At 48.2% G+C, this 26,726-nt stretch overlaps 2 protein-coding genes across 3 annotated transcripts in view; one reads left to right on the top strand and one right to left on the bottom strand.

Annotated features, from left to right (window-relative positions):
- The first annotated feature begins 882 nt into the window (after window positions 1-882).
- Window positions 883-2,295, top strand: LOC100348796 (large ribosomal subunit protein eL36). Its single transcript, XM_070053671.1, has one exon. It carries the CDS (start codon window positions 1,911-1,913, stop codon window positions 2,265-2,267), a length of 357 nt encoding a protein of 118 aa, XP_069909772.1. The 5' UTR covers window positions 883-1,910; the 3' UTR covers window positions 2,268-2,295.
- A 4,709-nt stretch (window positions 2,296-7,004) lies between these two features.
- FRMD6 (FERM domain containing 6) overlaps window positions 7,005-26,726 on the bottom strand; it is an 80,584-nt gene continuing 60,862 nt past the window's right edge. For both annotated transcript variants that reach the window (XM_051822842.2, XM_051822841.2), the window contains exons 8-14: window positions 24,065-24,130; window positions 23,247-23,315; window positions 21,222-21,396; window positions 16,621-16,956; window positions 15,403-15,534; window positions 12,126-12,217; window positions 7,005-9,970 (exon numbers count right to left, since the gene is read on the bottom strand). In XM_051822842.2, the coding sequence (XP_051678802.1) occupies window positions 9,686-9,970; window positions 12,126-12,217; window positions 15,403-15,534; window positions 16,621-16,956; window positions 21,222-21,396; window positions 23,247-23,315; window positions 24,065-24,130 (1,155 nt within the window). In that variant the 3' untranslated portion in view covers window positions 7,005-9,685. The remainder of the gene's footprint in view (window positions 9,971-12,125; window positions 12,218-15,402; window positions 15,535-16,620; window positions 16,957-21,221; window positions 21,397-23,246; window positions 23,316-24,064; window positions 24,131-26,726) is intronic.

Genomic DNA, 26,726 nt, shown 5'->3' on the forward strand with positions numbered 1-26,726 from the left:
TTTTGCTGTTGTGTAAAGGGATCTAATTTTTTTTCAAGAGAATAATTTTTGCAGCACTACTGCCTAATCTATCTTTTCCCCTATGATCTGAAATGTCAGCTGTTTCATATACACTGTTCCCATTTATATATTATACAGTTCCTGGAGTCTTGTCAATTACATTGCTCTAATCAGCGACTGGTAAACCACAGCCTGTGAACTAAATCCAGCCTGCTGTTCTTGTAAATAAAGTTTTATTGGAACACAGCCATGTTCATTTGTTTACTGCTGCTTTCACACTCTACATGGGCAGAGCTAAGTACTTCCAACAGGGACCATGTGGCTTCAAAAGAATAAAACATTTCCTCCTCACTTTTTTAAGGAAGAAACTTCCCAGTTCTTGCCCTACACAGCTCCTTTTGTGTCGATATCATTCGCAAATAGAATGCTATAGTATGTTTTGTATCTTGGGTAAATATCTCCTAATTGGGTCTATATTTCAAAACATTCTTAGCTCTTTCTTGTAAATGCCTTTGGGGGGTGAATTTTACATTTGATTATTGATATAGTTGGCTTGTGGGGGCATTGCGGCACAAGCCACTGCTAGGGACATCTGCGCCCACACTGGCGGGCCTGGTGGGAGTCCTGGCTACTCTGCTTCCAATCCAGCTTCTTGAGAAGGCGACCCTGGGAGGCAGAAGACGGCGGCTCCAGGGACCGAGTCCCTGCCACTCATGCTGCAGAGCTCGCCTGGGCTTTGGCTGCTGTAGACGTATGGGGGAGTACAGCAGCACAACGAAGCCCTCTCCCTGCCCCCGTCTCTCTCCAGCTACTTGCCTTTCAAATAAACAAGTAAAATATATTGATTAAAAAATAAGTGTGTCAACTTCCCATTTGTTTTTTTCACTTGTTCTATATATCCTTTGACCCTTTTATTCCTGTTTTCTTTGGGTTTAGTAAATTGTATTATTCCATTTTTATCTCTTACACCTCTTGTTTATGGATTTTTTTAATGTTTGCTTTACAGTTTATAGTGTATATTTTGAAGTTATCATGGTTCATTACACTGCTTCAAACACAGCGTGAGTAGCTTAGCAAAGTAAACTTGAATTTCCCTTTCCTGCTCATTATGCTATCATGGTCAGGCATTTTATCTTTTATGTAGGTCATAAACTCCACAATCATTGTTTTTATTTTGGCTTTAAATAGTAAAGATATTTAAAATATAAAAAACTATATTTATCCATAAATCCATATTTAACTCCATTCTTTGTGTAGATTTCCTGAAAGACTTCCATTAACATTTGTCCTGCAGATCTTCAGTGTTGAATTCAGCTTTTGTGTGCCTGAAAAATGCTTTATTTCACCTTTGTTTTTTAAGGACATTTTTGCTTGGTATAGAATTCTAAATTGATGGTACTTTTCTTTCAATATTTTTAAAAGGCTAGTTTTAGAGCTTTCTTAGATGGGAGCATGGCAACCTTTGGCAATAGGAGAGTACTTCACAAAGTTTGTGGAAAATGGAATTAAAAGCTAAGTTTATATGGGGCCAGAGCTGTGGTGTAGCAGGTAAAGCTGCCTCCTGCAGTACTCATCCCATAGGGGCACCAGTTCCAGTCCTGGCTGTTCCACTTCCAATCCAGCTCTCTGCTATGGCCTGGGAAAGCAGTACAAGATGGCCCGAGTCCTCCCACCCACATGGGAGACCCAGAAGAAGCTCCTGGCTCCTGGCTTTGGATTGTCCCAGCTCCGGCCATTACGTCCATTTGGGGAGTGAACCACTGGATGGAAGACCTTTCGTTCTCTCTCCCTCTCTACATCTGCCTTTCTCTAACTCTGCCTTTCAAATAATAATAAAAAAGAAAAGCTTATATTGGTAGAAAATATTTTTGGAGTCCTTCCGCCCCGGCCGCCATCGGAAAGCTGCAGCCATGGCCCTGCGCTACCCCATGGCCGTGGGCCTCAACAAAGGCCACAAGGTGACCAAGAACGTGAGCAAGCCGAGGCACAGCCGCCGGCACGGGCGCCTCACCAAGCACACCAAGTTCGTGCGGGACATGATCCAGGAGGTGTGCGGCTTCGCCCCCTACGAGCACCGCGCCATGGAGCTGCTCAAGGTCTCCAAGGACAAACGGGCACTCAAGTTCATCAAGAAGAGGGTGGGCACGCACATCCGCGCCAAGAGGAAGCGCGAGGAGCTGAGCAGCGTGCTGGCCGCCATGCGCAAGGCGGCCGCCAAGCGCAAGGCAGCCGCCAAGAAGGACCGAGCCCCGCCCGCCACCCAATAAACGAGTCCGCGAAAAAAAAAAAAAAAAAGACAGTATTTTTGGAATCTATGCATAGCTTTTTTCCCATAATATGCATTTTTCATAAACTTTTTCAAGAGCCTTCACCCCTTCTGAGTAATCGATGCTGCTCCTTTCTTGTGGTTTTCTCCCAGCCTTGGAGATCCTCACCACACGGTGATCTGCTCACCAGTACTCAGCTGCACACAGCCAGCCTTCTGATCTCCAAGGCCTTCTTTCTGTGCAACTCTCTTCCTTTCTCTGGCTCTCTACCCTGTGAACTCTAACATTTATTTAATTTATTTGAAAGGCGGAGTGACAGAGAGAAAGACAGACACACACACACAGAGAGACACTTTCATCCCCTGATTCACTCGAAAAATCATTGCAACAGCCAGGCCTGGGCATGTGAAGTCAGGAGTCTGGAACTCCATCCAGGTCTCCTACATGGGTGGCAGGGGCCCAGGTATTTGGGCCACCATGCACTGCCTTCCCAGGTGTATTGGCAGGAAGCTGGATCAGAAGCGGAGCAGGCAGGATTCAAACCAACACTCCAATATGGGATACCCTTGTCACAAGAGGCAGTGACTTTACACTGCTGTGCCACAATGCTGGCCCCTGCCCTGTGAAATGCATCCAGCCTGGTCAGCTGAAATTCTCAACTTTGCCTTCTCAATCCAGGGAGACCACTGGGACCATTCAGATCCCTCCTCTCTGTGTGGTGGCCTGGAAACTGTCCCCAGTGAGATGGGGGGACCATGACAATGGCCACCTTGTTTGTTTCTCTGCCCGTTGCCAGGTAGCTACAAACACATTTATTTGCAGTTTATTTGAGTTATTTACGACGGGAGGATAAAACTAGTCTCCATAGCACCCATCATGGCTGAAAATAGATCTATCAGTCAGAACTTAGTTAGGAATTGATGGGAAACGTGGCCATTTGTATTACTCCATCTGCCCCTTCAGGAACAGGGCCTGTCAGTTTCTTTAGGCCATCTTTTAAATCCTTCGGTGGACCTTTGGTCTTACACTTTCACGTGGGTGTTGCACATAGGCTCCTTAACTTGTGGCTCAAAGCATTTTATTCTCACACTTCTGGGGTGGAGCAAGAGCAGAGCTTGGCCTTCTGCTTCTTACAGGGCAGCTCCTACACCCAGCCTCTTCCTCCCACCTCTGCTGATCAGCAGGATCTTGTTCCAGCTTGCTGATGGCAGAGCAGCACAAAGCAGCTGTGTCCTAGGGTCTTGGGTGTGGATGAGGAGAAGCATCTGTCCTGGTGATACGGAACTCGGCAGGCAGGAGTGAGCTAGAATTTCTGCCAGCTCTGCATTGTATCTTTGCCTCCTTACACCCACTTTCCCATGATGCCCCTCCATCACTTCCGGGACCAGAAAGGAGAAGACACCATGGCCATGTGGAAGTTAAACTCTAGGGGCTCCATGAGACCCCCACCAAACCCATCACATAATATGCTTCACTCTGTTTGTATATTCAATTAGAGCACCCCCTAGCTCATGAAAGAGACGGATAACATGGTAGGGGGGCTTTGTTCTTGAACAAGCCTATGGCTTCTTCTCTGGCCTCCTCCCCCCCCCCCCCCTTCTCATAGGCAACTCTCTGGCCCACTCATCACAGCATCTGTGTGGGGTGGCCCACGTTCAGGTGTGTATATTCACTCTTTCAAATAAACCCTGCTCTCATTCGTACACTGCATTTACGCCTCGGCTTTGAATCCTTCTCAAGTCAAGAATCTAGAATGAAGATGGAGATACACAGGCCTGTAACACTGGAACTCCAGGGTAGAAACTGGCATACAGTGCCCGGCTGGCCTAAAGCTTTGTTCTCCTCTCGTTATAGTGGGACAAGGAAGTACGAGGAGAAGTAGACATCCTCCTCCCCGGAGACTGAGCTGTCAGTCCAAGGGGAGGAGGAGGTGTTACCAGCTCTGGTTGTGGGGTGACTCTACCTACCTCATCTACCCCGTGGGCCTCTTCTTTGACAGACGGTTAAGGATGCACAGAAGAATCATCTCTAATAATATCCCTGCCTTACAGGCATTTGTGGGCTACTTAGGGGAGCTGGGGACGTGTGTTGTAAATGTCAACCAACCAATTTAGAAGCAAACGTGGAACATGATTCCTTCCTGGGTTGGGAACTGTCTGTTCTTGGGAAATCCGTCTCCTGCAGTAATGACAGTAATAAATGGAGGAGACCTCAGCTGATGGCAGTTGGCAGCACATGGGAAAACGCCCACCTTAAGTACTGAGTCGGTTAATTATAGCCAGGTCGTGTGTACCGCCCTTCGATGGATCTCGAGAGTCTGTAACTTCATCACCTACAGTGCTTCACAGCGGCTGAGCAGGCCTTTGCAGGGGACTGGATCCTCCACCAACTCAAAACGCACGTCTGAGGCATCAGAGGGGGGCATTCGGCTGACTTATCTTCATGAGACCTCCATGTGGGGATCCACCTGCGTACAACATCGGGGGGAGGATGAGGCCAATAAAACCGTGACAGCGAGGCGACTCGAAAACTCACAGAACCCCCACCTCTGACCGAGCCAGTCACAGGCATGGAACACCCTCCTCTCTAGAATGGGTGCCCTCAGACTTCCTGAGACCGTCACGCGGACAACGCCGCCATTTTCTGACAGTTTCACTGACAAAAGAAAACAATGCCACTGTTAGCAAGTACAATGTGTGCAGATCTGCCACAGGCCCAGCCCACCCAAGAGTGGATCACACAGGTGCAGGGGCAGAGAGCCCGGCTGGGCTGTTCCTCAGGCCCAGCTCTCAACCAGGAGGTGACAACCCTGGTGCACATCAGTGTCACTTGCGGAGCCACCCTGCACCCAAACAAATCAGGCGCTCTTGGCAGGGCACCGGACATTGTCATTTTAACCCCACCAGGTCATTCTATTGTGCAGTCTACAGGCTCCAGCCCTGACGTCCACAGTGCCAATTTTTAATGTTCCAAGTATTCACGCAGACCGTAATTCACAACATACAGTGGTAGCTAACCCTCGTCTTCCCAAGGTCTTTGCCAAGCACAGGAAAATCGCCTGCTTTTCCTTACAGTTTAGGGGATGACAACCTGTGTATGTGACACACAGCACAGGTCTCCCATCCCCCTCCCTACATAGCTGTTGGATCTTTGCTTTTCTCCCTGCTGCCACCCCCCTGGTTGAGACCCTTGTCCCCTCTTGGCTCTCACTGATTCCTTGCAACCTTCTGTGAGCACTGACCCATTATTTCTCTGCAACTCCAAAGACATGTCTTTCCTTTGCAGCCCCTCAGTGCTGCCCTGCTGTGTAGAAAGACACTCGGCGTCCTCATCCGGGCACCCAAGGCCTTTCATGTCTAGGCTGGACATTGAGTGCTAAAGTGAAAAATGCGCCCTGAAATCCAGGCGGGTCCCTATCACGCCTTGCCCTGGACAGCCTGTCCCTCACCCCACCATGCCATGAGGCGCCATCAAAGGCTCTTTTCTCCAGCAAAACCTTCTCTGATCTTCCCGTCTCTCACTCCCCACCTGGCCCAGGCCTTCAACGCCTCAGTGCCAGAGGAACACCCGTACTACACGTCTTGCTCGTACACGTCTGACACACAGTGGCTGCTCAAACCACCCCGAGCCAATCCATTTCATCTACCACACTCTCAACGTGCGATCTGTCTTGCTCGTTAGGTTCTGAGTCCTATCTCAAGGCAGTGGATAACATGGCGTAAGCAGCAGAAAAGAGAAAGCTTTGAGTTGGATTTGGGTTTCGAACTCTGCTCTACCTCTCTCTGGCTGGAACATCACGGGCAAGTTTAACAGTCTCCTCAGCTGTGCCGTGAGGGCCACAGCTGCTGCAAAGGCGGAGCCAAGGACGCAAGGTGCGTTGACACCTGACACACCCCAGCTGATCAGGTATTTCCCTCCCCTGGCACCAGCCTACACATCACCAGGCACTCTGTAAAATTCCGGAGTAGCTCCCAACTAGAGCACTTTCGCTCTGGACGATAGGCTTCCAGAAGGCCAAATGGCTCTAGTGTAAAGTTAAACGTCTGTTAGATTTAAAAAGCCTCCTTTCCCTGACCCTGGTCATCAACGTGGTACACCTGTCCGCTTACTGAATTCACTGAAGTGTCTGCTGAATTCCTGTCCCTTAGATTACAGACAAGAAAGCTGGCAAAGGCAATGGGGTTCCCTTTGGGAAGAGCTGGGGCTTCTCAGAATCCCAAGCAGACTCCTGGCTCCACGCTCTTCCCTCTGGGTCACGGGACCCCCCTCCTCCCCCCCTCCCATCCAGCCTCCCGAATGCAAACACAGCCACTTAGTGTTTTGAAATCAAAACCAACACTCCCATGATGGGTGTTTTAAGTATTTTAATTAAAAATATAATTCGTTAAAGAGTCCTTTCAGCCCTGTAATTTGAGACTGCAAGGGCCGGCCCTGGTTTCTTGCCCTCTACCTTGAGAATGGGACAGCATTTGCCTTTCTGGACTGTGAGGATGAAGCGAGCTAACACGTGCGGGTCTGACAGCCTGGGCCGGGCCTGGAACGTGGCCATCAGTGGGCGTTGGCTCTCAGCACCAGCACCACTACACGGGCTGCTCTGCGGGGAGTTCCATCACACGGCACTTTTAGGTTGTTCTGTAATGTGTTCCATTATAGGGAGGAAGAGCACAATGAAAGTAAATTCCATCCTAAATGCTTCTTGTTTCATGTATGAATGCTCGTAACAAAAGACTCTTGAGAGGCAGAAAAAAAAAAAGAAACTTTATTGACCTCTAATCTTACCATGAAACACCTATAAGAAATAATTACAAAAGAATGCAGTTTTTTTTAAACATACTTTTGGTATGATCCTGATACGCTGATCCTTTCACAGAAAGGATTATTTACAGTCTGTGTGGATATAAAGCTCACCGTTGCAAATACGAATGTGGCTGTGCAGGGCGGCAGTACCACGCGGGGAAAATGTAACAAATGCAGAATAAATAACAGCTTCACACTTTGCCTTTATTTCTTCAAATAATTTCCAAATACAAAAATGTAGATTATTCAAAGTGAATTTCCATACATATATACACACACACACACATAAGTTATATAAGTGTTTGTGTGTACATATATATATATATGTAATTCTGCTGCAAGCAGTGGATCAAAAAGTGAAACTGTTCCTTACTGCATTTCATTTTTGAAAACCCACAAGACTATTCATGAACTCAATTACAAACAGGGTGTGCAAAACCACCAACCATGCCGGCGAAACCCTGAAGACCTGATTCTGGCTGAAGTAGAGAGAAAATAAAGTATAAAGCGTCACCTGCTTAATTGTCTTTTTTTAGGTTTTTTGCTAGAGACACTGCGGGCTAAGGAAATGCACTGCACGGTGACGGGGCTGGGCTTGTCAGCGTACAAAGCTCACCAGGATTCGTGGATTACTCAAGGACCTCTGAGTGGAACGGTCATTAGATGATCCCTTCATTCTTTCAGCCAGAGACTGAGATACTTTTTTAAAAAAATACATTCTGAAATCTGGAACTTTGGTTCTTTTAAAGCCTTTGAAAAAAGCAAAATAATTTCATGACCATAGGACTCCACAGGACTTTTTTAAAAAAATTAAAGTGTCAGGTGAAACCAGCTGCATGGGGCTCACGGGCCACTGTGCCCCACACAGGAGGGCAGCCCGGGACACGCTCATGGTCTCTGCTGGCTGCAGTACTGACTCCCAGCCACGGGTAACACTGCTTACGTTCTGCTGTGCACGATATCTAATTCTCTGTTACTTGAAAACACAGTTTTGTACAAAAATATGACTGTTTCCTTAGAAAATAATATATACTTCTTCTTTTACTAAAACCTGGCAGATAGAAAAAATGGTATATCAAAATATGGTAAACAAATGCTGTAAAATACTAAATCATTAAAAACACCTCATAGAAAGACGTTGTGCTGTGCAGTTCTCATCCTGAAGTGCGAGCAACACTGTTTCACTGTACATCAAAGGGCGATGGACTCCTTGTCCCAGCTGCATTTCATTCCGTGTCCGAAAGCACACACCAGGAGCTGTCTCAACATCGGCCCTTCTCACACCAGCATCTCCGCGGCACGTGTGCTTCAGAATTCATGAGCAAACACCCTCGGGTCAGCGGTTTCCACCCCTGCTGAGGTCAGCTCCATCTGGAGCACTCTGAGAGCAAAGGCAGTTCCACCTGGGCCCCACCACGAGACTGACTTAATTGGTCTGGGGTGAGACCCCGACTCTGTTATCTTTTCAAAAGATCCCCACATAACTCTATTATGCAATCAGGGTTGAGAATCATGGCCAAAGGCACAGGAGGGAACAGCCATTCCAGCTCTACAGCTATCAACTGATTGTCTGTACGTATCATTCACTCAGCAACGAAGCCTTAATATTAAACAGGGATCCCACGTAAACACGACCAGCACGGAAGCTAAAATGAAGAGTTCATAAGCCTAAACACACCTCAGCACACACAATCCCATGTAGTTATATGCTTATAACGTATACATACAATTAGGGTATTTTGGTTAAGCAGAAACTAGTATTAACATAATTTGTTCCTGATAATTAAAATAAACAAAATATCACCAAGCCCAAACATTTTCTAAGACATTTCCATAACTTTAACAGACACCGGTTTTGCAAACTCCACAAAACTCATCATGTCATAACACAACTGATCTGTTACTTGGATGAGGAACTGAACTGAATTCTAGAAGTTTCTAGAGGGGCAAACAGGAGGACATGGCCCTGCCCAGGCTGGAGGGAGTCCCAAGGCATCCCAGCATGCAGTCTTGACTTCCTGCTTCATTCACGTCTTCCTGTCTCTGAGCAGTCACTTCCGTTATGCACAGATCTTTGGCTTTCTAGAACCACGTGATTTTGATCACTTGGTTATTAGTGTTCACTCTGGGACAGCCTCAGTGAGGCAGCCATGGTTGTGTCCTAGGCGACAGCCTCTCTGTTAGAAGAGAGAACCTTCTCGCTCTTCTCCCCAAACCATGAGCGTTTATTTCATGAGGGAGCGGTGTAAAATAACGTGCAAATAAAACACCACTTCTCACGTGATAAAAACCATGATGCTACGTGTACTGAACTCGAAAGCAGCTAACGAGAAAGCACACCACGGTTCTGCAGTCTGAAGGCTTGGTAACCAGCAAAGCACATTTCCTTCCCAAGGATCAATAAACTTCTGGCACTTGACTTGTCTTGCTGCACATTCTCTGTGGTTCTTCTACTTCTGCATAATACTTAAAGTGCAATCGTCCCAAGGCTTTTGCTTCCATCACAAATATTATAAAGAAAGAGCTGTCTGGGGTGAAGAAGATATGGCACAAGTAATATGTAAAGAACCCAAGAGGCTCCCACAGCCTCTGGCCAACAGCAGGCTGCCTGCACGTGGGCTTCACACAACAAACTCCGGAACCTCATCATGAGTGAGATCCAGAGAAAAGTACTTGCTGGTTCTTTTGACTGGAAAAGCATCTTGGATGTTGACGCACTGCTGGGCCAAGCAGCTGTTGCAATAGAGGCCTTCCTCATCAAGTTCATGGCCACATCCAAAGGTGTAGCTCTGAGCAGTGTCCTGACACAGACCTGCGATGCGCAAGAAGTCTTTCTGGTAAAGTCTGATGTCATCCAGGCTCAAGCTATGTCGGTCAGTGGACGTCTTTGGCTTTCGACATACAGTCTGCAAAATAAGGGGAGATTGAGGCGCTTAAAAGAACAGACTCAAGTGAGAGGGTGGTGTACCTGCCCTGCAAGGCTGGCCAGGGTGCTGTGAGAGGTGACGGAGTCCCTGCATGTTGCAAAGTGCTGGTCTGCGGGCCCCTGTGGCGACAGGCATCAACACCACCCCCAACACAAGCAGCACCAAATGTGTACCATGTGCCAGGCCCCGGTGTCAACACTCAGCATGTATTAACTCATTTAATCATTCTAACAGCTCGGGGAGACGGGTGCTATTATTCTCCATTTTAAGGATGCAAACACAAGAGGAACCCAACTCTGCCGAGCACGCAAAGATATTGTTTATTTTTTCACTAGGATATGGCGAGTCAGTCTACACTCTCATGCTAACGTTTGCTGCTATTTTAAGAAAAAATGGGAAAACAAAACAACTGTTACACAAGCAACACAGTGTGAGAAATTATTTCTCTAAAAGCCAGAATCCTTGGGCAGAATACAGTGTTGCTGGTATGAAAGGGCTGGGGAGGCAACACCAGGACCACAGGGCAGCGCCTGAGCCCCCAGGAGGTGAGGGGCTGCCAAATGCTCCAGCCAGGCTGAGGCAGATGCTGGGACTCAGCATCGCGGGAGGCCGTCCTGGGGGAGGTCCCAGGTTGAAGAGTGGTTCAGATCATTACATGCAGCAAAGGCAGTTAATGCGTCATTGATAAAGCGAGCGTCCTGTCTCCAACGTCTGCTGCTTCACACACTTTTGCTAGAAGCAACACTTTTTATTTATTTATTTATTTTTTATTTTTTTGACAGGCAGAGTGGACAGTGAGAGAGAGAGACAGAGAGAAAGGTCTTCCTTTTGCCGTTGGTTCACCCTCCAATGGCCGCCGCGGCCGGAGCACCGCGCTGATCTGATGGCAGGAGCCAGGTACTTATCCTGGTCTCCCATGGGGTACAGGGCCCAAGGACCTGGGCCATCCTCCACTGTACTCCTGGGCCACAGCAGAGAGCTGGCCTGGAAGAGGGGCAACCGGGACAGAATCTGGTGCCCTGACCGGGACTAGAACCCAGTGTGCTGGTGCGGCAAGGCAGAGGATTAGCCTAGTGAGCCACGGCGCCGGCCAGCAGCACTTTCAGGAGGACACTTTAGCAGGACGTTTCCCGCCTGGGTGACACCCCTGCCCACGACGACTGCTCATAAGCCTGGCTGCAGTCCTCGCAGGCTCCAGCTGGGTTTCACACCCAGGACCACCTGGTCAGCTCCACAAACCCTCGAGGCACGCGTGGTGCGGCTGTGGAATGTGAGTTTCGGCTGTGCCCAGGAGCAGTGCTGGCCTGGGGTGGGGGGGCACTGCTGAGTGGCAGGGCTGGGGCGGGTCCAGCAGTGCGGCACAGGACCTCTCACCATGGTCCGCCACGCTGCACACACAGCTCCAGGGATGACTCAAGTTTTCAGGAATGTGTTTAATAAGCATCGTTTTCATACTATGGTTACCTCAACGGAAGCAAGAGAAAGGAAGGGCAGTTGAGAAAAGAAGGGGGGAGGGTTTAAAAAGCAGGGGATGGAGAGGGCCAGGATGCAAGATGAAGAAGGAAGTAAAGAGAACTACATCAACAGGACACAGATAGAGTCCACGCAGGGAGGTGCAGGGAGGCACACGTCAGCGGCAGGCTAGGCCCAAGCCTGAAACCACGAGTTCAGGGTCTTGGATCTTAGTGTTTGACGCCGTGACAGTTTAACCGCCATCGCAGCTCTTCAAACGCTTCAGCTCAGCACACTTAGAAAGTCCATCCTGAATGCAATGACCAGCGTGTGGTCTGCCACGACACACGGGGCGAGATGATGACTTCCCAGGTCCAGGTCAGTGAGCCCATGCGGACACCCCCACACTTGCATGCACACATGCACACTGGCTTCCACCTATGTGCAATACGGAACCAAGTATGTGATACATCCAAATAAAAATCAACTCACACAGAAGTGGAACTAGCAAATAAAATGCAAACAAACTGATAACACAACTAGAATTTTTGTTCCTAGTTAGAATCCTTTGTTGAAGGTTTTTAACTTTCACTCACTTGTATAAACATAATAAATGTGAGTGGTTATGTACAGTTGCCTGTAACTGCAGCTCCTAATTTAAAATGCCCAGTTTCTTCAGTACCTGTGGAAGGGAATCGGTGCTCTGGCCCCGGAGTTTCACCACGGTTTCTGACGAGCTGGAGGTGGAAGAACCGATTTCTTTCACAATCAACCCTGAGATAAACCAGAGGAAAACACAATGAATGTATCAAGTTAGCCATACCTCTTGCCACATATTCTCTCCCTCTTTTGTAAAGAATGACTTATTTATTAAAAAGGCAGAGTGAGACACAGATGTCTTCCATCCAATGGTTCACTCCCCAAATGATCACAATACCCGGGTCTGAGCTGGGAGAAGCCAGGAGCCAGAAACTCCATCCTGGTCTTCCAAGTAGGTGGCAGGGGATCAAGCACTTGGGCCATCCTCTGCTGCCTTTCCAAGCACATTAGCAGGGAGCAAGATCGGAAACAGAGCAGCCAGAACTCATATGGGCACTCCAATGGGCATCTGGATATAAGATGGTGGCTTCGTGAGCAGCGGCTTAACCCGCTGCATCACACCGCTGGCTCCTCCTGCCATGTATTCTGACATGAGCGACTATCAGCACTGAGAAACCACTGAGAAACTGTCTCAGGTGCTGGACAGCCAGGACGGTACATTCTTTCCAGGAAACAGAGTGCAGTGCGGAAATGGGGCATCAGAGCCGAGGACGGGGTTTCGAGTGTGAATCCCGTGGAGTCAGAAATACGGACAATGACGGTAGGCGTCTCCTTACTGCAGCTCAAAGCCTCCCTTCCCAGCCTTTGTGGTTTTCTCTGGCATTCAGTTTGCCCCAGCAGAACAGTTTCGTTGTGTGTGGATGTGTGGAGGACAGGACCGGGGCTCTGGCCTCGGGAGTGAGACAGACCTGGGCTGGACCGTGGCCCGCACCACAAATCACCACATGTTCTGGCAGGCTAGCTGGCCTTCCAGTGTCTCAGGCTCCTGCTGCTATAAAATGGGGCTGAGCACAGCACCCATTCATGAGAGTTTGAATGCACGAAAAGGGGTGGGGTCTCTTCTTGACGGACAGGGACACAGTGGCAAGGATCCCACCAGAAAGAGACCAAGGTAAGACTAGCAACCAGGTCTGCATCACCTCAGCGCTCAGGGCAGAGTAAATTTTCACAAACAAAAATCCAGGCTGACACACGCTTTCCTCTGTAACCGTGTGGCATGCGGGTGAAGCACCCTCCCCTACCCAAAGACAGTCTCACAGGTGAGGTGCGGACAAGAACTGCGGCTGTGAGCAACCAGCGTGGCAACGCTTCTGGCTGATGACGAAGCACGTGAGCAGGTCAAGCTCGAGATCCAGAAGGGCGCACAGCGCCTCAGGGACATCCCGGATCAAAGAACGAACCCGGGGATAGATTCTTGTCCAACTGCTCGTGGTCGGCAGAAATGACTTTTTGTGTTCTCTCCCTTAACTCTTTAGAAATGTCTCTCAATGGGGCCGGTGCTGTGGTGTAGCCCGTGAAGCCGCTGCTTGCTGTGCCGGTGGCATTCCTTATCAGCGCTGGTTCGAGTCCCAGCTGCTCCACTTCTGATCCCACTCCCTGCTAATACACCTAGGAAAGCAGCGGAGGATGGCCCAAGTGCTTGGGCCCCTGCACCCACATGGGAGACCCAGAAGAAGCTCCTGGCTCCTGGCTCCCTATTGGCCCAGCTCTTGACATTGTGGCCATTTGTGGAGTGAGGCAGCAGATGGAAGATCTTTTCTTTCTCCCCCTTCGCACCGCCCATAACTCTGCCTTTCAAATACATAAATAAATTGTCACAACAATTGGGTGTCTAGCATGTGCCTCGTGGATATTACGTGCCTTGTATACACTACACTTCCAGTAATTATTTCAACTGAGACCTGAAAGATGAGCCACTTGGGGTTTACACGTCGACAGTTTAAGAACTTCCAGGTGGTGCCCAAGTTCTGGGGACTGGTACGAACTGCTTAGTAGAGGGTTTCTCTCTAGAAAGACCATTATCCTCCATAGAGCACTAAGCCCCTGAACAAACCCTCAGGGGAGCCTGTGGACCTGTGCACTGGACGGCCCTGGCTATGGTTCCTTGTGGGTTCCCTGCAGCTGTGTCTGTGGCCGCCATGCCTGTACAGTCTTCACCAAAACCCTGACCCTGACTGCCACCGGGCAAGGTGGTATCAAGAGCCAGGTGCCCAAAACATCGAGCCGTCGACTCTCACCCCCAGCGGAAAGCAGCAGAAGGGCTCACTGCACTGCCACCTCACCTGCGCTCAGGCTTCAAGAACAGTCTGCATCTGCTCACACTTTTTTTTTTTTTTTTTTTTGCATATAAGTCTTTTGAAACAGCCATCATTTTAATGGCTTTCCATTATAAATTACATTGTTTCCAGTTAAAATTACAAAACTAGGGGTGGCGCTGTGGCGTGGTAGGTCAAGCCTCTCTCTGCCTGCAGTGCCAGCATCCCATATGAGTGCCATTTGAGTCCCGGCTGCTCCACTTTCAATCCAGCTCTCTGCTATGGCCTGGGAAAGCAGTGGAAGATGGACCAAGTGCTTCAGCCACTGCATTCGCATGGGAGACCCGGAAGAAGATGCTGGATCCTGGCTTCAGATGCGCCCAGCTTGGCCATTGCAGCATTTGGGGAGTGAATCAGCCTGTGGAAGACCTCTCTCGTATTTCCCTCTCTCTCTCTGTAACTCTGCCTCTCAAATAAATCTTTAAAAAAATTTACAAAACTACCTACCCCATAACCAACATTAAATCCGTGGAGGGGAGTGGGAGCCCTTATCTGCCCCTCCCCATGGGCACTCTGATGTCCACTTTCCACAGTGCGTGAGAGGACATCAAAACAGCTCGTGGGAACAATGAAAAAGTAAGCTGATTTTCGTGCACAGATTTTGAAGCTTTGTGTAGTTTTTTCCTAATGCACATTTTCCATGAACTTGGTGAAGACTCCTTGTATGTGCGTGGAACTGTGCTAACCTGAGGCCTGACTGCTGTTTCTAGACACGCAGCACTGTCCTCTCTGTCATCTGTGACAATGAGGCCCTTCCAGGTACATCATAGGACTCTGATTTTTAAGCAGCAGAAGCAAGTAAGTAAATAAAGGCTCCTCACACAATGTAGGGAGCAGAAAATGCTGACTCCCAGTGCTGGTGCTTGTCCCCTTCTCTTTCACAGCGGGCACCTGACCCTGTAGCTGACGGCACTGATTCGGAGTCTCTTCTCCTGGCCCTGCTCATGGTGGAGAAGCCCCACCCACCCCTTCTGCGTTCAGAGGCACCTGCTTTTCAGCCTAGGTGGATCCGACTAGAGGAGAGCCAGTCCCACGGGAGCTCACCAGAGTGTCCATTCAGCTTCCGTGACACCAGCATGTCCTCCGTGATATAGATGCACATGTCTGGGCTGACTTCCAGAGAGTCTTCATTCATCGGCTCCAGGTCCCTGGGGTCATCAACCAACATCTCTATTTCTGACACAGAAGAAGGGAAAGGCACTTAATGACCCGGAGAGAGCTGCCACCATTATCCACACCCACTCTGGGGGCAGTTGTGTCATTACTCAGATTTGAAAATGAATTTACTCATGAGACTCTTCAACAGCAAACTCCAAGGGCCAGCCCTCAACCAGGCACTTCTTGTTCTCTCTGACACAGGGTTGCTGTGTTAGCTGCGTATCCCCTAATGCCAGGATCTGATGAACAACACTGCCTTATTCTTAGAAGAAAGAAGAAAACCTGCAGCCTTGCTAGAACACAGTGACACACAGAGGACCTCCTGAGACGCACAGGCCATCTGCTTCACACAAAGCCAGGCCTGTTGACAATGACAGAACAAACGCCTCGTGAAGCTGCCCCTTCCCGCAGCTGCCGGCTTTCAGTGATTTGATCTGAGAGCTGACGAGTTCTGCAGGACCCCACTCAGTCTGCAGTTGTCCCTAACACGGTCGCTATCTTCCCACACCTGCAAGCCAAAGCACTTACTTAAGACAGGAGAAAGCAAAAACATGAACACAGCCGAGGCAGACCAATGCCCAGTTTGGCTGGCATGGGTCACAGGTCTCTTCTTCCCTCTGTGACATGGAGGGAGTGCCTATCGGCTCTGCACTGCTTCTTTTATGCTCCCGGTAGTTCTGGTGACATGGGAGGCACTTACAGAATAATGTACTCATTAACTCAATGGCACGGCCTCACCTCCTCCAGGGGAAGTTCAAGATGTTTTTGTCACTGTCATGCACCCCATTCTGTTGTCCTAACCACTGTCTTATTTCACCTGGGATTCAGAAATACTGTTACCGACAGGACTGCAGGACTAACCTCTCCTCTGCACCATAGAACAGCTAAGACTTAGAACCCATGCCCACCCAACCCTTTGGCTCAAAGGGTCATGACCAGAGGGACGCTTTGTTCACAGCCCAACACAAGCAAGTCGGGCAAGTCACTGGGGAAGACTTCTCTATTACTGCTACTCGGCTGCTCCCCTGACATGGATCCTGCAGGATGGGCAGTTGAGAAAGCCGGGAGAGCTGCAGCGGGCCGGGGACGGGAAGGCGCCATTACCATCGTCCTGGGAGTCCTCCTCCAGGCGGTCCTTGCCGCCACTCTCCACACCAGACGTGTGGGAGCTGCCGTGGCTGGTCATGGAGCTGCAGGTTTTCAGCCTGCGGTGCAGGGCGCTGCCGGGACAGCTGTCCTCGGGCCCCGCGTCCCGCGGCTTGGTGTCTGCCTCGATGCCCGAGGTGTGCGAGCTGCTGTGGCTGGCGGTGGAGTGGCGAGACAGGCGCTTGTGCTTCACGCTGCCCGCGCTGCTCCCGCTGGCCCGAGAGCGCTTCTCCAGCTGGTCCATGTCCAGGTCCAGGTTGTCGCTGATGTAAGACTCCCGGTACTGCTTCTTCTCTGTGGGAGGGGGGACAGGGCGTGTCACTACACTCGACCAAGACAGGAGGAAAGCCATGCACGGTGATGGGAAGCAGGAGCTTGACTTAAGAACAAACAACGTGAATAAAAACCAACACAACGGGTCTGAGGGAGTGGTTAAGATACCCAGAGTGTCCGGAAGTTTCAAGCATGGCCGAGGACACAATTCCAAGCAGGGTCACAAAGGACCTCCTGTCCACAAACTGTGATCGGCCTATGGTGAGGAGGGCTCAGCAAGTGCAAAGGAACGTTCAGAGCTCGCGCAGCACCGTGGCGCTGCCAGGACTGCCACTAATGTGAGCTTGTGATTTGGGCTCCACGGCATGTTTGCTATTTTTAACGTCTGGTCCTTCTCCACTGGTCACCTCAGAGGCACTGCTCTAGAAGACTTGCATAAATGTAATTATGCTAATTACAATTCATTTTAGCCATGCATTCACTTTGGTGTGCTGTTAGCTTTAGCTGTTGAATCCAACAAAAAATGAAATTATTCTTCTGAGACTTTCTCTTAAAGAATCTAAAATCTAGATTTTTATGAATATAAAACTGCTTTTTTTCTATGCAGGCTGAACTCAGTGAGGCTTTCTCATCTACCCAGGAAGCAGTTATCACTGCTGGTTTGATGGTTTGTGTCATGTGGCCTCTGATGGGTAAAATCATTCTTTAACATCAATACTATTCTTTAATGAAGACAAAGACACTGAAAAGACCCCTTTTCTACCAAACACTAACCATTACATTAAGGTGTAAAATGACAACTGAGCTATGAGCATAGAGCTGACGACAAAAATACTTTTTTGTTTTGGGTCAGAAATTTAAAAAACAAACAGCTTATTTAGCTTCCTAGATTTTTTAATACTAATGAGAAAAAACACATTAGAACACTGTTAAAATCAGAAAGTGCATTTGGGGAATATTAACATGATATTACTTTAGAATCTACTAACTAGTAGACTAATTGGGTTCTCAGGGGCCTGCTAATGGATTTGATCGTCTTGTTTCTCAGTTAAGTGAAGATACTTGGACTCCTAATGTCTGAATCCAGCTCTGAGGTGTAATCACCACAGGTTCCCTAGGGAGGGAATGAATGGCAGGAGAAACTCAAGATAAGATACACTTTCCAGGATGCAAAATCCAGGAACTGCTTGGAGCAGCTGTGTACACCGCCGGGCTCCATCTGTGTCATCCCAGGAACCGGGCTCCCACACAAGGCGGGTATGTGCAGCCATAAAGAAAGCAGACCAGAACCTGACACCAGAGCTGCAATCACCTTCACACACCAGCAGTGCACCCCTCCGCATCCCAGCTCTCAGCGGCGGGGGAACGCGGGCTGCTAACAGAGACTGCCAAGCTCTCTTGCAGTGCCTGTTCCCTGCGGGTTCAAAGGAACAGCGCAGTGGTCCTTAGAGAAAAAGCTAAGAAGAAAAAAGTTAAAAAAAAAGTCTTTCTAGAGTTCTATTTGAAATTTTTTTGTTTACTAGTTTTCATTTTATTTGGAAGTCAGAGAGAGACAGAAACTCAGACAGACAGATACACAGATAGATTCCATCTGCTAATTCACCCCCTAAATGCATGCCACAGCCAGGACTGGACCAGGTGGAAGCCATGAAGTTAGAACACAATTCAGGTCTCCACGTTGGTGTCAGGCACCCAGACACTTGAGACATCATCCGCTGTCTCCCAGGATGCACCTCAGCAGGAAGATGCATCCGAGGTGCAGGTGCCAGGACCAGAACCCAGGCACGCGTGACACAGAGTACGACTCAACTGCTGTGCCAAAAGCCTGCCGCTGCTGTTCTAAGACATTTAGAAACTGCATCTGATACATGGAAAAACTCCTCTACTTCTGTACAACAGCCCCTTCCCTCCCAACTTTCCTGCAGTTCAGAGTGGTCCACAGTTCCTGAGTCCTCTCAGGACACTCACGAGCAAACAAGTGCTTGCCAGCCCGCTCCCAGTGCAAATCCTAGCTCCTGTCAACACGTCAGCACGGCCTGGGCGCTCCACAGGGCTGGCTCCACTCCCTTCCCAGCACCCTATCACGTACCCTCTGCAAACATCTTAGCAGCTTCACACAGCTACAGACAGAGGGAAGTGGCTGAGTCTCCTGAAGCTTATTCTCAGAAACGTGCCACTCGCCCTCCCTGGGTGTCAGGGGCTCAGGGGGCCGGCACATCTGCGTTCTGCTCTGGGAGCGCGGGCGCTGCCAGGCTGCTTGGACCTGGTGGTGGACCGCAACACAGTGGGCGAGCACCGCATTGCCTTGGCACAGGACCTCAGTTCACTCTCCAGCTGCGACGCACGCTCGGGTTCCAAACTTTTTAAACGACACAGGGCACGTTTCTCCTCTCCTACCCCTCTGAAAGAATCTTCTGATTACTTCCCACTATAAAAAATGCTCAAGGAGCATTAGGATTTTTCTTGTTAGAATTATAAAGCCCTTAAATGTGGGTGAACTAACTGGGTGCAGGGCAAAGTTGGCCCAGAAAACCTTGTTCTCAGGCCCTTCCTCAGACCTGGAATTATCTCTAAGGATAAGGCTCTAAGCGTGCTTTCTCTAGTGGAGGAAAACAAAGACAAGCCTCCATACTCGTGCACGTCAAAGCTCTAATCTGTATCTTCAGCACCTCTTCTCTCCTCTCCTGTTACGGTTTGAATGTGGCCTTCCAAACTCATGGTGAAATTCAGTTGTCACTGTAGCACGACGTGGGGCCTTTAGTGACCGGGTCCAGGCCCTGTCCTCGCGAGTGGGTCACTCGCGAGGGCTGTCAGGGGAGTGCAGCCCTGGTTTTTCACTTTCTCTCTCCCTCCCTCCCTCCCTCTTGCTCCTCACCCTCCTTCCTCCTGACATGGGACTGCGCAGCAAGGAAGCCCTTGCCGGATGCTGGTACTTGGGGCTGGTCTTCTGAGCCTCCAGGACCACGAGGAAATACATGCCTGCTCTTTGTAAATTACCCAGTTTGCTCCTGTCATATTTTTGTTTGTACTGTTGCTGTTTGCATTTTGTTATGGTAAGCCTTCAAACACATCTGCTTCTATGCTTGGCAGTGAACAAAGTTTTGCTTCTCTAAGACCCAGAAATTTCTTCTAATATTACTTTAGAACCCATGGAGGAGATTCATCAATTTTCTTGGGCTTTGAAGGGCTTCCTGTGTGGTTAGCTAAGCAAGAATTTCCTCAAACGCTGCAGGCAGGGAGCCGAAGGAGTCAATGAACATCTCGAGGTGCTGTGGTGGCCATGTAGGAGTGAGGCAGCCTGGCGAATCAGCGGCCTTGCACCCCAGTCAGCTGGCCTCTCAGCTCCCCTCGGCACGTCTGCCTCCAGTTGAATGCCTCCGGGTAGCCCTGTCAGCACAGGAAAGACAGATCTGTGACACGGATGGGTCACTGGGGAGAGGACGCAGCAGTGTGGCGCAGCGGACGCCAGCACACCTGAGTTACGCCCTTCTCTCGGAAGACGGATGAGGCTGGTGACAGACAGGGAGAGTGATTCACGCTCTAATCGCTACTAAGTTACAAGGGAATCTGCAAATGAGGCCTGACTTGGATTGAGAGATGGTTTTTGAGACAAATCCATCAGACACACAAACCTGTGAGGTTTTTTTTGTGTGTGTGTTTAAGAGAGGCTGAGTATCAGATTCCGCAGGGAAGATGTGGCCTGAACTCACACTCAAAAACTGGTTTCAGACAGGAGGCCCACATGGACTGCACTGTTCCAGCTGCATCTTGGCAAAGCCCCCACAGGGCTGGCTGACAAAATCCTCAGAGGAATCCTTTGTCACTCTTGCTGGGCCAGACTTGGGGTCTCCCAACTGTCAATCAGAGATGTTAGAACCACCTCTGGGACCCACCCTTGGTGTCACTCTAATGTTAAAGAACACTGCGGCTAACAGCACCAGGTATGTCAGTGCACGCAGAGCCCTGAGACGCAGACGGCATTTACGACACAGGTGAACTCTCATCCTGGACCCTTACAGGGCGGCTTTTTCCAAGGATTTCAAGTCACGCACAGGAAACTGACAAACTGTACATGACTGAGGCGACCTCAGAGACTCTGAACAGGTGCTGAGCCTACCCCTTTGCTTTCTAAGACAGTGATGAGTTATCAGCAGAAATGCTGCTCTCTGCGTAGAGGGCCCCCGTCCCCACAGCCCACTGCTCAGAGGCTCAGGACAGCTACAGAGCAAGAAGCCACGCGTGGCAAAGGCACTGTGTGCGGCCCGGAGCCTGACAGCCGTGGTTACCTTCGTTTTCCTCCAGCTTCCGGATGTGGCGCAGGATAGGCTGCAGATTCATGTAGAGGCGGTGGCTGTTGCTCAGCAGTTGCAGGAGGTGCCTGGAGCGCAGCGGGCAGCCCGTGTAGTAGATGAGCTTCCTGGCTGAGGGCAAGCCGTCGGGCAAAATCTCAAACCTCTTACCCTGGGGAGGGAGAGCAGGAACCCAATTCAGGAAGGAAAACCTCTTGTTTGCCAAGGTCTCCCTCCCTTTCAACTTACTACGGAAAACTAGATTCAGAAATAGAAGTACACAGCTCCATTTAAAATTCCCGAAGCTGGAGGTAGGCTTTGGTGCAGTGGTTAAACTGCTGCCTGGGATAACACCCCATGGCAGAATGCCTGGCTTTGAGTCTCAGCTCCAAGTTTGAATCCCATCTCCTGCGTTCAAGTCCCAGATCCAATTCCAGGGTGCTAGCGAGCACCCTGGTTGGCAGACGATAGCTCAAGTATGTGGGTACCTCCGACCCACATGGGAAGGTCTGGACTGAGTTCTTGGCTTCTGTCTTCAGCCTGGCCCAGTCCCAGCTGTTGTGGGCACTGGGAAATGGGCCAGCAGATAGAAGATCTTTATCTCTCTGCTTTTCAAATAAAAAGGGAAAAATAATGAAAATTCCCCAAGGGATATGTGATTGTTTTCTCCTTCACATATTTGTTTCAATGATTTCTGGACAAAGCAGAATGATGGATTTTGATGACAACCAGATGTATGCATTACTACCCTGTCACTCTTTGAACCCTATCAAAAAACGGACAGAGGTGGCAAAGCAGAGAAATAGCTGGGAAAAACCATGACTTTGCTCTAATAAAGGAGAAAGTATCATTCTCAATATTCTAAAAATAGAAGTATCTTTCCTGTTGGGAATTGTAGACCTTTCTTTATAATGTTGAATTTTAAATAGATATTAATAGAAACATCTTTTTATATCACTTTATTCTTTGCTCAAAAGAAATAACTTCCAGGAGAACCAGCCAAGCCCCACGCTCAGAGCATTCTGCCCTGTGATTACAGCTTTTTGTTTGCTACTCCTCCTGCTGCAGGCTTCTTGTGGTAATTCCACTTATGAACCCATCTTGTACTTTCCCCATATTTCTTGTGCAACTACAGTAACTCAGGGTAGTGTGGTAGGGACCAGAAACATAGCAAAATTAGTCATTTCTTTTGCTGTAGAATTTTTTGATTTTGAGTTCCCTACTGATCTTACAAGAAAGATAGCACATGCACAATAATATAAGAAAGCAAATTACTTTCAGCTTCAACTTTTAAAAACTACAAAAGTATTTTTATCTGTTTGAAATGTAGAGTGACAGACTGGGAGGGAGGGAGGGAGGGAGGGAGAAGACAGAGAGTGAGAAAGATCTTCTATTCATTGGTTCACACCTTACATGCCTGAAACACAAGGCTGGATCAGCTGAAGCCAAAAGCCAGGAACTCCACCTGATGTCTCAGGTGGGTGGCAGGGAGTACTTGGGTCCTCCTCTGCTACTTTACGAGACACATTAGGAGGAGGCTGGATTGGCAGTAGAACAGCTGGGACTGCATTCCCATATGGGGTGCAGGTGTCCTAAACAGCAATTTGACCTGCTGTGCCAGGACACCTGCTTCAGCTTTATTGTGGGGCACGCATTAGTGCAGTGGTTACAAGGTCACTTGGGTGCCTCCATTCCTGGGTTCAATTTCTGGCTCTGCTTCCGACTCCAGCTTTTGGCTGATGCACATTCAGGGAGGCAGCAGGTAATGGTTAAAGTAGATGGGTCCCTGCAATCTAGGTGGGAGACCCAGAGTGAGTTCTGGGCTCCCAGCTTCAGCCTGGCCCAGCCTCAGCTGTTGGGTCACTTGGAGTAAACCAGTAGATAGGTGATCTCTCTCCATCTGTCTAGGCCTTTCAAATAAATAAAATAAAAATTTTAAAAACTTCTCTGACAGACAACATAGTTTTTAAAAAATGAACAAAAAGAATCAACCAGTAAGATGTATTAAGTCAGGTAACTTACCACAAACACCAACTTTCCAACATTTGTCCAGGGGAAGTCATAAAGTAACTGTTTCTCTTCATCTAGATTCTATGGAAGGAATTACAAGGCATATAGAATGAATGGGAGAAAAATGATAGATACTCTAAAATGGCTCTGACTTCCCTCCCAGAAAACTGCAATACAATCTGATGGAGGCCCCAGCTCACTTTGGAGAAGTGCAGACAGTAATTAAAAGATGACTGATGCGACCCTGTAGCTTCTGTGCCAGTGTGACCGCACAAACTAGCCTTTCCAAGGCAATCTTCTCCCTACTGGCCTTTGCCAAAATGTAAATAAAAAGTCCCAAAGATGTAGGCATTCAAGAGATGTGACAAGGCACTCGGACTTTCCTAACTGGATACTGTGCCTACGTCAAGGATGACACACCCTTACAATTTCCAGTATCTCACAGAAGGACTCCCTTTCCCCTGAAGATGGCTACAGAACAGCACTAGTTCACCTGGAAAGAGGTGTCAAGTACTACTTACTCAAGAGACAAGTTTTATCAGGAAAGTACAATGGGAATTAAAATGTTTGGCCAGAAACTTTGTCATTTTTCTCTTCACACTCAGTGGTCTGCAGTGACGAACCTGGGCTAAGCTTTTGTTGGCTTCCGTTACAGAGGACTTGGGACTGTCAAGGGCCAAGCTGGGTCGCTCCACCCACACTCCACTGCCCATACCTGTGCTCGCCAGAGACCACAAGTGGACTGGTGAGTCTGTGGCAGGACCATGCAGGTTCCCTGTCGACCTAGGATGTGGCCCATCCCACTGGACACACAGTTCTTATTCACCAACCTGGAAGATCTGAATCCCCCGCATAGTCAAGCCAAGGGTGAGTGAAGCTTCAATTTCCCTTTTATCCTGTAGGAATACAATTTTGTGAAAAAAACATGTTTTTCTCGTTCCAGTGGAAAATTCAGCACCCAAGAAACAGAAACTTTAGGACTGGAAAGTTTATGACTTAAAAATTATCTTTGTTCAAGTTTTTCCACATCCTTAGTCTCCTACAATATTTAAGAAAATCATGAGCACGTTTTCCATCAATGATGGTATATTCTACTTTTTACATCCCTGTGATGCCAAGCTTCTGTTTTTTTACTAGTATTACATACACTTTCATATTGGAAAAATTCTAAATACTTATGCTATCAAGAACTCCTGTAAACAAGACTATTTTTGGTGCTTTTGCAACATCTGCTTGGGTATCTTATACTTACTCTTTTCTCATATATTACAATTTTAAATCTAATGTTCTAGTGTATCCTGAGATGCATCAGACTTTTTGTTTCTAAAACTGGGCAAGATTCCCAACTCTGAAGTGGAAATGAGAGGGAAACAACTATACATTTAAGGCTCTCCCCTGAGAATAATAAAGCCATAAAAGCCTTATATTCAGTTAGTTCAGAAATACTTATTTTTAAGAAGTTATCACTTGCTGACATGATACCCATTCTACTAGCCAAAGCATACACTGAAAAAAAAAAGGGGGGGGGGCGCCATGGCTCAGTAGGTTAATCCTCTGCCTGCGGCACTCGCATCCCATATGGGCGCTGGTTCTAGTCCCAGCTGCTCCTCTTCCAATCCAGCTCTCTGCTAAGGCCTGGGAAAGCAGTAGAAGATAGCCTAAGTGCTTGGGCCCCTGCACCCGCATGGGAGACCAGGAAGAAGCACTGGGCTCCTGACTTCAGATTGGTGCAACTCTGGCTGTTGCAGCCATTTGGGGAGTGAATCAATGGAAGGAAGACTTTTCTCTCTCTTTCTCTCTCTCCTTCTCCCTCTCACTGTCTGTAACTCTACCTCTCAAATAAATAAATAAAAAATAAAAAAGGAAGGAAGGAAGGAAAGAAGGAAATAACGAAGGAAGAAAGAAACTACAAGATTAAGAAAAAATACTGTAAAATTAAAAGTACTCTGAAATTTGGCCACATCTTTTAAGAGCTCATCTGTAACAACCACATACAATGTATTAAGTTCAGAACAGAAGGTAAATAAAATTATTAAGTAACTATTTTCATGATGATTTCACAATAAAAACAACAAATATACATATATTCATTAAATTTAGTGCCAGTTTTCCCATAAACATGGGAAGAAACATTTTTAGAAAATGCATCTTCACCTGGCATAGGAAAGAGGGGCCCTGGCCTATTTTCACTTTGGGGCTATTTCTTGGCACATGCAGTCGAAGGACTAACAGGAGATCCATCCATCACTTCTTAGTTTCCTTTTGCAACTAGACTGATTTCTTTCTGTGGTAAGACTGTGCTCCTCAAAGGGCTGCTGTTCACATATGAAGTGTGCATGAGTGAGAAAGGGTCAGAACATTCTTATCACAATGTTCCCTATCTTGACCACCTTACCTCCATGTACGTAGCCCCAGATGATGCCAGAATTAATGGCAGTCACTTGATTTCTCCAAAGAATAGAAACTGCCCCTCAGGTAATACCACCTATTCCTCCACTTTGTTTCCTTACATTTTCATTAAACAGCTTCAACAGCAGACAGCAGTGCCATTTTCTATGCAATGTTGAAGTACCTCACTTTAAACCTATCTACCTTACTAGAAAAGATGATTTAAAAAAATTTATTTATTTGAAAGGTAGAGAGAGGGAGAGAGAGAGGCCGAGGGAGATCTTACATCCATGAGTTCACATTCCAAATGTCCGCAACAGCTAGGCTGGGCCAGGAGCCTGGGTTTCAGTCTAGGTCTCCACATGGGCAGAGAGGACTGGAGCTCTGGAGCACTTACTGCCTCCCAGAGCACACGTTAGTAGGAAGACGAGCTCAGAGATGGAGCCTGGACACAAACCTAGGCACTCCACTGTGGGATGAAGCCATGTGTCAAGCAGTGTCTTAACAGCAATGCTAAATGCCTGCCCCAGATTCTTCATGTTAAACAGAATTGTTTAAAACAGCGAGCTTCCCTAGGAAATAAGGCAAGAAGTAAGGAGTATTTCTGAGCACTTACTAATGTGCCAGATAGTCCATCTTGTTATTTCGGACTCATTATCTCATCAAATCCTTAACCCAGTGACGTACACAGTAGTATTCCCACTGAATACTCATAAATGGCCCAGGATACTAGTTACAACTGCCTAGTAGCCCAGCAGCAGTGAGCAGTGACACAGGGTTTCTAACAGACATCCCATTCTAAAGCTACAGCCTTTCCAACTTATTCTTCATATTTCTAATAAACTGATTGTCAAAAATCTCACATATTTGCTTTTTCTCATGTAAAGTGAGATGCTACAAATGAAATCTCTTAAGGGAAAAAACCCAAATCAGTCATTTAGGAATTGAGCCAAAGAAGAACGAATGTCTCTCGAGGATGAGGGAGCAGGCGCAGTGCATCTCTTGGGCATGGAAGAGAGAAAACACATGCATTGGCTCCTTATCAAGTTTCCTGAACTGTCTAGGAAGACTGCCCAGGTGTCCACAGACCTACCCAAGCCTCCA

Source organism: Oryctolagus cuniculus, chromosome 12, assembly GCF_964237555.1.
Source record: "Oryctolagus cuniculus chromosome 12, mOryCun1.1, whole genome shotgun sequence".
NCBI classification, from domain to species: Eukaryota; Metazoa; Chordata; class Mammalia; order Lagomorpha; family Leporidae; genus Oryctolagus; species Oryctolagus cuniculus.